At 39.9% G+C, this 12,191-nt stretch overlaps 1 protein-coding gene across 1 annotated transcript; it reads right to left on the bottom strand.

The window, feature by feature from the left end:
* Positions 1-3,846: 3,846 nt before the first annotated feature.
* On the bottom strand, positions 3,847-11,832 carry slc6a4b (solute carrier family 6 member 4b). Its single transcript, XM_073466081.1, has 13 exons — positions 11,607-11,832; positions 10,591-10,725; positions 10,295-10,514; positions 9,999-10,137; positions 9,758-9,892; positions 8,401-8,504; positions 6,540-6,667; positions 6,335-6,447; positions 6,052-6,183; positions 5,783-5,882; positions 5,557-5,657; positions 4,012-4,179; positions 3,847-3,927 (listed from the first exon to the last, which is right to left on the bottom strand). The coding sequence occupies exons 1-13, from the start codon at positions 11,830-11,832 to the stop codon at positions 3,847-3,849; spliced, it is 1,782 nt and encodes a 593-aa protein (XP_073322182.1).
* Between the last annotated feature and the right edge of the window lie 359 nt (positions 11,833-12,191).

Here is a 12,191-nt window from a genome sequence, read left to right as displayed (position 1 = left end):
TGAACTCAAAGGCAGCAGAAGAGTCACTGGAGTTATCAATCAGTCGAGAACGTCTTATACTAACAATTTGAATTCTGGGGTCTTATTGCTTTTGCAGACATGTTTGACGTGAAGGAAAGAAAACTGTGCATGTCTTAAAATCACGGCGTGATGCGTAATATATCGCTGTCAAGACAACAGTTGAATTTCCCATTTCCTAACTGACTGGATGAAGACAAGAAGTGTGAGTTTCAGTCGCCACCTTTCTGTCTGCAGAGTGCTTTCTGGTGATTTCGTCACCTTCTATGCTTCTTGCACATTTGGTCAGTGTAGAAGACTCAATCTTACTATAACCCAACACATACGGGTTTTTTGAGATTTAATAATCTGATAACGATAGATTGGTTAATTGTTTTGTTCAGATACATGAATAATTTTGATGCAGATCCAAAGAATTGTGACCTGTGCTTACACTCTGAACTGGACATTTAACAGTCCAAAAATCAAGCTGGCAGTCAAGCCCTCTCTTGAATAATACTACTACTAATAATAATAATATAATAATAATAATAATTTTTTTTGTATAGTGCTTTTCATGAGACTCAAAGACACTTTACATGTGAACATAAAAGCAACACACTATAAGAAAATCTAAAAACTAACTAACTAACTTTTCACTGTCTCAGTTTTTTTTTTTTTAATACAAATGTTCCCAATAGTGTCAGTCTTACAGAGTCTATTGAAGACTTGTAATAAATATTGTAATAGATATTTTCATTACATTTTTTTATTCTCTTGTTTTTCTACTGTATTAATTTTTGGAGGTTGATAAAAATTAAATGCAAGTAACAGATTTTGTTGTAACATGCCGGCATATTCTGTAAACTTACGATAAAACACACACATCCTTTGGTAATATACTGTGATCCAAAATACAGTAATATGCTGTTAAAATAACAATAGATGAACTGTAAAATAACAGAGAAATGCTGTTTTGAAGTATTTGAGTCTTATTCTATAGTGGATTTCTGTACAGTGCACCTTATTTTTTTAATCTATAGACAGGATGATATACAGTGATTTTAATACTGATGTGGTCTAATACACCAATACATATTTAAGATACCATCTTACAAAGTTATTTTGTCTCTAGACTAGCACCCAAAAAAAAACCACAACTGGCAACTTCTGCACAAACTGACACCTGAGTTTGATACCGAGGGTTAAAGACACACATATAACAACCGTGTCTTCCTGTGCATTTATATTTATGACCCTTGAGTAACAAATCACTCACATTCAGACTTCTTGTAAAATTCCCCTTTTTTTGTTTTCTCTGTCAGCCCGTCCTTTGCACTTTTCTATACCTTCTGTGCTGTATTGTGTCAGGACTAATGGATGCACAGCAACAGTGCCAGTCAGAACGTATATATAGCAGGCTATGTGGTCCTTAATATACTGTTTGTCGAGCTTTTCATGTGAGGTAGAGAAGACACCGTCTATTTAGCAGAGTCTCTTTTATGTGTCTCCTGCGCTCTCGCCACCGTTCTCTACTTCAATGACACAAAAGGGGCTTTGATGTGCACGTCCATCAACCAGCAGCTCAATGGGGAATCACATGTTCCCAAACCACTTTTTACTCTCATATACGTTCATACCTGTCGTCCTTGAAGGGGTTCTGTCTTACCCAGGAATAAAAAATCAGTTGAATAAGTAAAGATCTGAAGGAGCGCTGTTAGCAGGAATATCGTATCTTGTGTGTGTGTTCGCCGGGGAGGGCAGCATTTGAAGGATAAAGGCTGTTTCTATTCCCTTGTATGTTGATGGATTCTGGTTATTGCAAATTAGCTTGTTAATTAGAATATCTAATAGAGGTGAGCAGCAACAGCCAGCAGCCATAACAAAGACACAAACATCACCGTATAGAGATTTAAAGGAACAAATCTCCCAGATAGTCGAGTTCAACAGGCCAAATTACAGCATGATGTTTTTGTTTTGTTCGCTCATATTTATGTTTAAACCTCCAGGAATAAAAAGAAGCACAAAGATGAAATATGTAATGTGTACTATAATACATTTATACACATCTGACTAATACAGAAATAAGGTTTAAAAAGGAATGTAAATCACACGACAATCGTCACCTTGCTCATCACATAAATCTCTGAAATAAAAGTATAAAGCGCTTTTTTTTAGATAACACATTTGGTAAAGACACGAGTGGTATAATGCTGTGTGTGTCTGCACAAAAAAAAATTGAACAGTCTTAAATTTAGAAAGTGAAAACATTGGAGAGGCACAATATCAATACAACCTTTACAATTTTTTGTACAAACAGTGTAATATTTAGGCAGATTAAGGCAAAACAGGCTATCTGGAGCTAAATGAAGCCGACAGACGAAGACCAAAAAGTTCATTTTTAATGTAACAAACCAATATACTACAAAGTATACAGGCTACTTTCTATAATGCAGATAGTAAAACAATACAAGAAAGTATTTTTTTTTCTGGAAACATACAATGAACTGATGTGGTCTTTGTCTGAGCGTCTCACTCATCTCCATTACAAACACTTGTGGGGGAGAAAAAACAGCATTTTTTAGCAGATAGATCCAGCAGCTGGCATGAAATCCTATACAAGCACTTTGTTACAGTACAGAAATACTCCATAAATATTTAATATAGCATTGACAAAAAAAAATAAAGAAAGGGATTGTAATTTACTGTCAGTTTAGTTTTGGTTCATATTTAAAGGTTAAGTTCACCCAAAAATGAAAATGTAGTCACTATACTCTGATATGCTGATAGAAATTTGGGCAACATTTCTGGAGCTTCACAGCGAAACAACGTTGCAGCATTTTCCTGAACAACTTAATTAGATGGGGATTTCTTTCAAAACATAACCCAAGTCGACCCAAATCGAAGTCTTTAGAACAAGGTTTGAAAAGACTTTATTTACACCCTCGACCCGCTGTCAAGATTGAGCACCCACTTCTGACAGGATGCGCTTTTAGCTCAGTAGCTACAGTGAAGTTTTCAGATTTATAAAGGGTGTAAAAAAAAAATGTCTTTTCAAATCATTTTCAGGTGTTGGATTATGTCGGACGAGCTGTATGGAGCCATTCTGTGTTTTCTTTAGTTGTTTTTTAAGATGCAGTGAGAAGAAATGTGTTCAGACTGCCAAAACTGCCACAAAAAATACAGCAGAGCAGGTATAATTGGTGAAAAACATTAGCCTTTAGTCCACTGAATGGATAAAAAGCCCACTGAATAAAGCTTCTTTTGCTGCTGCTGCTGCTGCCATGATTAATTCAAGAGGTGAAAAACTGTGTTAACCTCACTGTTGCTCCAAGTGCATTGCTAGTGTGTCCACTGGTACTGTAAGCTGAGCATGCAGAGCTGATGTTATCTAACCGTCACACACCACAGAAAATATAAAACCTAACGAGAAAATGGCGCCATGCAATAGCTGCTGAACGTTTTTAATTTCCTTGGCATGTGGTCCCTATGATATGAAGACAGCAGATTAAGGGGGGGAAAGCAGACCATTATATAAATATGACTCCTACGACCACACAAACACTTGAACATGGTGATGCATGTAGATGTGAATACACACAGCCCATGCAGAAAAGGGGTATTGCTATGTCAGCTCCTCTTGTAATTACAAATTTAGCAGCATTTTTCCTTTTTTTACCGAGTGTACATGCGCAGTGACAGTTTACATGTTCAACATCAGGTAACAGTCATGATGTCAGATAATGTTCAGGTTTGCTCACAAATAACTTAAAACTGTGGATTGAATTAAAAAAAAAAAAACTACAAGCAAGGAATATTTTTTCATGTGTTAGCGAGGTTTTTTTCTTCCTATGGCACGGTGGCCATGTTGAGGCTGTCAGCGTGGATGTCTGGTATGGTCCTCTCTGGCCTGAGACACACCGCCAACCTCTGTGGGACACAAGGATGAAGAGTTACAGAAGATGTCGAAGAAAGTGTAATGTTTTTGATTCTCCTTCTCTTTCGTCCGCTGACCTGTTTGAGAGATCCAGGAGTCCACACCAGCTTGTAGACCATGTAAATGGGGATCCACATGAAGGATGAGAAGCCGATGATGTATCCCACTGTGATGCTCCAGTCAGGGTACTTATAGTCAAACAGCGTGAGGGGTGGCGCTTTCAGGAAGGAGCTCACTATAATATACTGAGAACAGCGGGGGAGACGTTAAGAGTCCCATATTTAAAAAATTCCATATATGTTAATGTAACTTTTGTGTGCCTGCATAAGAGGTAATATTGGGAAAGAAGAGAAAAGAAATATATAAAGGAAGCCGTAATAAGTGCAATACCGCAAAATGTCAGCAGGAAGACAATCTGAGAGATGGATGCAAAATACGAAACAAGGATATCAAACCGTGTGTCGAGGAGGGCAAGCAAGGCCGTAACCATGGAGACCAGGTCTCAGGGAGTACCACTGCATACGGTATGTGAAAAAAGTAGCATGAAACCTTTTGTGGTTCAAGAGGAAGCTGCATTTAATCTGTTGCATTGTGGGTAATGTAGGCACCAGGTTTTGAAAAAGTATCGAAATCAATCAAAGCCTGGTGCCTACATTACCCACAATGCAACTTAACCACTGAGTGACATCACTGGAGGCAATTTGTCGGATTACGTGCAGCTTCTTTTGGAGCCACAAAAGGTTTTATACTACTTTTTCACATATGCTATAGAGCTCCTTAAGACCGATTAACACACTTTAAAGTCTGAAATTGGCGAGGTTACCCTTTAAGGGAAGTGTTATTATCATTGTCCCATCAACAGCTGATGAGAACATTAAAGAAATGTTTGGGCTGTTTGATGAATTTAGCAACATTGTGAGATGATAACCATTCATAAAATTATTATATGCACGTAGAAGAAAAGGTTATTTGGGCATTTTGTTGAAAGTAACTAAAAAGTAGTGTAATAAGTACCACATCACCATAAAATGAAGGCAACTAGTAATATGTAATATATTGCAATTGGAAAGTAACTTGCCAAACACTGACTACAGCTGGTATTCATAATAATGGTCCTTTTGGACCTTCTGTGTTGTGCTGGAAGCCAGTCGATAGTTTATGTTTGTGGACGTGAGCTACTGTCGCTCTCTGTTAGCGGAGCGGAGCGATGACGCACACAAAACGTGCATAAAGTTACAATCCGCTCACATATGGCCAATAGAAATAGCGATTAATATATGTAAATTGCTGCAACTTGTTACATGGAGCCTCTTTCATGTTGGTCATGATTATAATTACATTACATTATAATTACATTAATTATTCTAATTATGGCTGAGGGAAATTGTCAGTTGCAGAGTGTTCTGCAGCATGCATGCTTTAGAAAAAGGGGTCGTCTGTTATGTGACTGGTGCCACTCGTCTAATTGTCTTTTGATCTTACACTTGCCTTGTTTTGTCTAAGTCTACTGCTGCACATTGATCTCTGGTGACTTGAATCGATGGTGCTTATTTGGTCTTTTTAAACTGTAGACATTTATATCCACCTGTTGTAACTGCACGTCAGAGTATTTCATATCTTACCGCTAGAAATGCTGGACTGATGGCAACCCAGCACACCCTCCAGAATAATCCTGGAGCTTTTCCCAGCATGGCCTGAACATCATTGCTAAACCTGTTGATACCTGAAAGCAACAGATTAAACATGAGACACTTACAGTAACAATATATCCGATGCTAAGGGTCGTCACTTTACATTGCAGATAAGAGAAACTGAATACAAGTCAATCGATAATAATCTCTCGTTTACCGTAGAACCAGGAAACCGCGATGGCCTCGAGGAAACCCACAGCTATAATGGAGCACCCGACTCCGAACTCCTCCAGCAGCTTCACTACGTAGGCACCACCCTGTCAATAACATGTTAAACTCACTGATAACACCACCCATCATTGCTCTTTTTACTCCATGAGAGCAACAGACAGTTTGAATTCACTACAAACTATTCAGGACTGTCTACATCTTACAACAAGTGTGAATGAAGATCTAATTCTCTACTTCAAAGTGAGAAAAACTTACATTTGTGAGGGTGCTCAGAGAGCCCAAGAAGCAGACAACTACCAAGCCCAGCACAAAAAGTTCACGTCTGTGAGATAATTGATCCGGATATTCGTCCAGCACGGCAGTGATGATCGCCTCCAGCCCACCGAACTGAAACACAGAGAAAGATTAAAATACACAGTATTATAACTGGTAGATCGAAGAAATAAGACTTCTTTTTTGCTGTATTTACATAAAAGTGTCTAAAGTAATCTGATATAATCTAATCTGATATTTACAATGTGTCCTTCACAGTTCGTACCGTGCTGTCCAGTCCCAGCGTGATCATCATCACAAAAAAGATGATTGCAAAGAAGGTGGAGCCCATCATGTTCGCAATGGCCTCTGGGTACGTGATGAAGAGTAAACTTGGTCCTGAACGCACGAGAATATAAAATATGAAGAGAACAGGTTGAGTGTTTGATTTATTCATTTATGATTTTAAATTTAGAAGTCGTCTCTCTGACCTTTATCCCTGGCCACATCCTCAACCTCGACCTTCCTCATCTCTGCCATGTAGCCCAGAACTGTGAAGATGACGAACCCCGACACAAAGCTGGTCAGACAGTTCACCAAACTGGTCACTATGGCGTCACTGTTGAGGAAGAAAGGCAACACTTTTCAAGGACATGCAGCGAAGTCATTTAGTTTCAATGACTAGTTTTAATTAACCTAATTTTTCACTCCAGCTGTCTAACTTACCATTTTGACTTTTGTTTGTTCATTTAAATTTTCTTAGTTACTCCTAGTTAGCAACTATCTTGCGGCATTACTAATGAGGGATACTCAATTAGTTTCATCTCATCTCATAAAATCTTCTATTCCCAGGAAGGCCCAACAAAATTAATTATAATTGGTTTTAAATACATTCACATCTGTGTTAACAACTCACGCATATTCTCATAAATGACTTGCAACACTGTAATTTCTTCCTATGAAAAAACATGTTTTAAAACGGTATACAGCATTAAATCGTTGCAACTGGAAAAATCTTGCACAACGGCACATCATAGCCCAGGAGTTGAAATTATGTTCATACTCAGCCGTCAGGACTAGTCTGACCTTGTCGGCGGGTTTTTTAGGTGGCCGATGGAGTGTGCAGAATCAACATCGGAGCCCGTCGGTGAGAGAAATCACTCTGATTGGCTGTTCAGCTCAGCGAATCAGTGCACGAGAAAAGAAACAGGGGGAGCCCTCTGAGCCTGTCGCTGTAGTATCCATTAGTTTGACCCATCTAGGGTGGTTCACCTCATTTTTCTCCTCCACCTCTTCACCAGTACCATTTTTCAATAATTTATTAGACAACAACTGTATTAACAACGGTTTCTGTATTCGCAGTTCTGGGTCTTCCAGTTTCCCCGGCTGAGATATGATGTGAGGTGACACAACAGTCAGCTTCATCACTGCTTGTCCTTCAATGTCCGTTTGGTGTGTCTGGAAATGTGAAATGTTACATTATACAGTATATCTCAGAGAAATATCGTGTTTTGTGCCAGAGTTAGCAGTTTCTCAAGTATGTTATATTTAAATTTTGAACTTTTCTAATATAATGAAGAAGAAAATTTACTGGTTTGGAAAAAAAATAAAAAAATAAAAACGTCCCTATCACACTGAAAAGTGACACCATGGAGGTTATGTTTTCACCTGTGTCTGTTTGTCAGCAGGACTGCACAAAAACTACAGACCGGATTTCCACCAAACAAAGATGGAGGATGGGTCTCGGCCCAGAACAGACCCCATTAACTTTTGGTGTAGATCCAGAAAAAGGGACAGATCCAGGAATTTTTGTTTTATTGTGAGATAGAAAGGGTGTTTGTCGACATTTTCGTTAATTTACATGAATAATGCATGGATCTTTAAATATTTGGGTGGCTGGTATCTATGACTGTTGGGTCTTTAATGGACCTCAGAGACAACAAACAGCAGCATCTAGCTTCATTCATTATCTGTGTCTTTACTACTGTTTCCTCACACTCTGCTCTATTAATCACATCAGCCACACACACACACACACACACTGTTAGTCATACTGTGAGTGCACAGTTTAATTTCTGCAATGTAGTATTCACAACACTTTGGCTCTAACATCACTGATCTCGACTGTACCATCTGCTTTAATTCATAAGCGATAAATCTTGCCGCTGCTCTGAGAGTTTTGACCGCACACTGTGCGCTGAAGTCATTAAACTCAACAGGAGGTGTGATTTCTTATGATACAGATTGCGAAGAGCTTCTGGCCCTTTTATCTGGACCGTTGGACTTGATTCATGGAGCCGTGTTCAAGCCACAGATGTGGGTTCACATGACTCAGTGTGTCTCAGTTCTTACCGATAGCAGTTATTTGTGAAAGGGTTGTAGCTGGAGAGAGCCAGGAGCACCCCGAACCCAGGCCCCAGAGAGAAGAAGATCTGAGCTGCAGCATCCACCCACACCTGGACAAGTCAGAGAGACAGACAGAAATAGACATTACACTATCCAGGACTATTACCTTTACCACTTCTGGGATGCTAGAACATGCTGTTGGCACTCTACAGCATACAAATACTGTATTTCTAACACAGATTAGAACCAATGTTGTGCCTTTCTATTCACCTAAATATTTTTATTCTCTTGTTTTTGTTCTGATTCCTCAGTATTTGATTTTTCCGAGCAGAGAGTTGTTGTGTGAGTCGTACAGAGACCTAGCTGGCAGACAGCTGTACACAGGGAGATCTGAAGAGGAGCTTCCATTCGGCATTAAAAAGAAGAGGGCAGCGTTGGATATCGGTGAGTGAGACAGGAAGAGGGGGGCCTTTGTTAATGGGCAGAAAATCTAAACCAATTATGCATCTTATTATCCTGCTCTGTGGCTTATTTATGCATCTCATTTCATCTCATCCATATTCCCCCTCCGAGCAAAGCACTCACACGTGTTTAGCAAACAACCGCAGCGAGCTGGAGAGGAAGATGAGGAGGTTTTCGTAGATCTTAAATAAATATAGGCAGATTCTCAAGAGCCAAAAGGGCAGGGAAATGAATGAAGGTATATATTAAACTACTGCCTCATGCAGGAGAGATCCAGATTTCACTAGTCAGGCAAGTTAAATAAAATCAGGAACCCTCAGTGTTGGCAGGATAGTGAATATTAGTCATGTCCTCTGGTCTTGTGCAGAGTTTAAGTTTAGTTAAACATAATTTTTTATAGTTTATCATTCAATTTCCATTTTGCATGACAAAACAGATGTTTAAAGAGAAACAGCTGCAAAAAAAAACATGAAACAAAAAGACGGCTCACACACTGCAGGGCTCGAATGTCCAAATTATTTTACGCACCACAGTCGTGACGTTTAGACGTTTAAACTTGCTCTTCATCAGACTCTCGTGGTCAGACTCTGACTCTGTTCATTAATGTTACATGTTTTGCTTGTATGCGACTCAGCACCTGTTCTTTTTTTGGCTTGGATGTGCACGTACACTCCCGAATTGGTCAAAATAGTTGCACAAATATTATTTCTTCTCTCTCTTCTTCTTCTTCTTTCTTTTTGCTTCTTTCTTTTCAAAATCAAACGCACCTTTCACTAGCTAAACAGTGAACTAACGGTTCTGCAATGAAACACTGGCATTTAATGTTTAACGTATAAAATAAGATTCTCAAGGGACCAAACACACGATGCATGAGCATTTTTTTTATATTTTTACAACTCACACTGGTCTCCAGCAGTTTCCCCCACTGAGGTTTTAGGTAAAACACCACACCTCTCCAGGCTCCCGGCAGAGTGGCGCCTCGGATTAGGAGAATGAAAAGCACGATGTAGGGCAAGGTGGCGGTCACCCACACGACCTGGCATAGAAGAAAAGAGATCAATCAGAAAGAGAAACAGAGAAAAGGTGGAAACTAGAGAAGTAAATAAAATACGCAGTAATGCTCTTTATTGTGAATGTGTCACCTTCCCTGAAGTCTTCACGCCCTTCCAGAGGCTGAAGTATACGATGGTGAAAATGAGAAAAAGGCAGAGCATCAGCTGCCAGCGAACACCCCCGACGTTTCTCAGCCCTGACGCCTTGTGGATCTCCAGAACGTTCCTCCTGTGATGATAAAAAAAAACACATAAATCATCCCATTTCTCAGCACAAGGGGCCACATTTCACCCCGGACATTAATAGCTTTCTATATTTGTGTAGAGTATCACTGTAAAGCTATTTATATATGTGGTTTCTGTAACTCACACTTACATGCACTTACGTGTAAAATTCCTCTGCCGGAGACCTGGAGGAATTCGTCCAGGTGACGTTGTCGATGCCAAAATAGTTGGTGCAGTCGGGGGTATTCCACACATTGTCACAGTTTGTCCACGGCAGGATGGTGGAGAAGGAGGAGTAGAAGTAGAAGAGGGCCCAGGCGATGATGGTGTTGTAGTAGAAGGACACATACAGAGCGATGATGCAAATGGCGTATCCTATACCTGAAACAAGAAGAGAAGCAGAGTTAAAAATGAGCGACGTAACTCGATTTCAATCTGAATATCTGCGAGGCCGCACCTTTGAAAATGGGACAGATGTGTTTCCATATGGATATGGCTCCGGTTCTGTGGTACTGCCCCAGCGCCAGCTCCATGTAGAAGAGCGGCACGCCACCAAAGATGGCCATCAAAATGTAGGGAATGAGGAAAGCACCTGCAACGGAGGCACAAGAGGGTAGATGAAGGTCATGATGCGTGTTGGCGCCGTCTCATGTGCCAACACAAAAGGAGGGCATTGAAATCTGTATACTCTGTGATTTTGTTATTCTGTTCTGTGCACTGGAGGGATCCCTCCTCTCTGAGATGATGTCAGGCTATATAAATAAAAAAATGACTTGAAATCTTAATGAAAATGTGGATATTGGCCATATTTTTACATCTGCACATCAAGAATCAAAATCTGTGAACAAATCATGGACATGAACACATCTCGCACGCTATAAAACACAATATCTTGATTTTTATTTTATTTATGCCTTTTAATCCTGATTTTAATTGCTTTTTTTCCCCTTTTAAGTCTTGTCATAATGCATTTTTATGTTTTTTGTGCAGCACTTTGAATTGCCTTGTCTAAAAAGTGTTAATAAATAAACTTGCCTTGTTGGCTGCTGTATTGTAACCCTTCCTTACTGATGTTAAATCATCGAGTAAAGCACAAAATATACGTGTAGAAATGTTTAAAAAAAGAAGTATATTACCCAGAAAATATACATTTTTTGACATAAAACGTTTTATTTTCTCAAGCTCTTGTATTGCAGTAAAATACTGATTAAAAGTGAGCAAAGACAATCCAGACTGTGTGAGAGGAGAAGTGTTAAAACTTTTTAGTGGAGTCCAGATGCGCACTTCAGCACCATGGACAGTTTCTGCTGCCAGATGCGCTCCAGCCTAAATAATCTGAAGCCATTTCTGGATCCAATTCTGACATTTAATCGACTTGAAGTCTTTAAAAAGTGTTTGCCAAGTGGCTCCACATGTGTAACCTAAAGTTATAAAAGCTGAATGACCTGCTTTTAGAAATCTCTCATCACTTACCGCCCCCGTTCTGATAACATATGTACGGAAACCTCCAAACATTTCCCAGGTCCACCGCAAAGCCAACGACAGACAGGAGGAAATCCATCTTTTTGCTCCATTTGTCCCTGGAGTCCGTCTGCGTAATGACCGGCACCGGGACCGCGTTGTTGGGGCTGTAGCCGGGGTTCGGGGAGCCGTGGTGGGTCAGACTGCCGGCCATGACTGCTGAGTCCTGTCGGGGCATCGGACTGTGAAAAGTCAGCCAGAGGAGCAGAGAGGAGGATGTTTCTCCTGGACCGATGACAGGACCGAGTGGGAGGAGCGGGTGGAGCTGCAGGGACACTTGGGGATACCTGTTAGTGGAGACAGATCACACACAGGTTGTGTTTCCTCACAGCAGCTTTGAGAAACACTTTCAACTGAAAATAAGCTGCTTGTGTTGCTGCTGACTGCAGATCTGCTCATGTTTGATTCTTTCCTTCAGCTTGGCGCCATTTAAAACCACATTTAAAGGTGCAATACGTGCAGATTTTACTTTTTAACAGTCAGAAATTTAAACAGAATGTGAAGAAATTATAGTTTTGACCTCATGTCATAGATGTC

The sequence above is a fragment of the Pagrus major genome, chromosome 5 (genome assembly GCF_040436345.1).
Source record: "Pagrus major chromosome 5, Pma_NU_1.0".
NCBI classification, from domain to species: Eukaryota; Metazoa; Chordata; class Actinopteri; order Spariformes; family Sparidae; genus Pagrus; species Pagrus major.
Note: the sequence above shows the minus strand (reverse complement) of the source record. Positions and strands in the feature narration are given on the sequence as shown.

What these genes read in the sequence shown, in the direction of transcription:
- slc6a4b (XM_073466081.1), bottom strand. Translation starts at nt 11,832, where the DNA reads ATGCCCCGACAGGACTCAGCAGTCATGGCCGGCAGTCTGACCCACCAC. An exon ending in CATCTGTCCCATTTTCAAAG is followed by an intron (nt 10,515 to 10,590) that starts GTGCGGCCTCGC and finishes TTCTTGTTTCAG; the next exon opens with GTATAGGATACGCCATTTGC. An exon ending in CGCTGGGACTGGACAGCACG is followed by an intron (nt 6,184 to 6,334) that starts GTACGAACTGTG and finishes TCTGTGTTTCAG; the next exon opens with TTCGGTGGGCTGGAGGCGAT.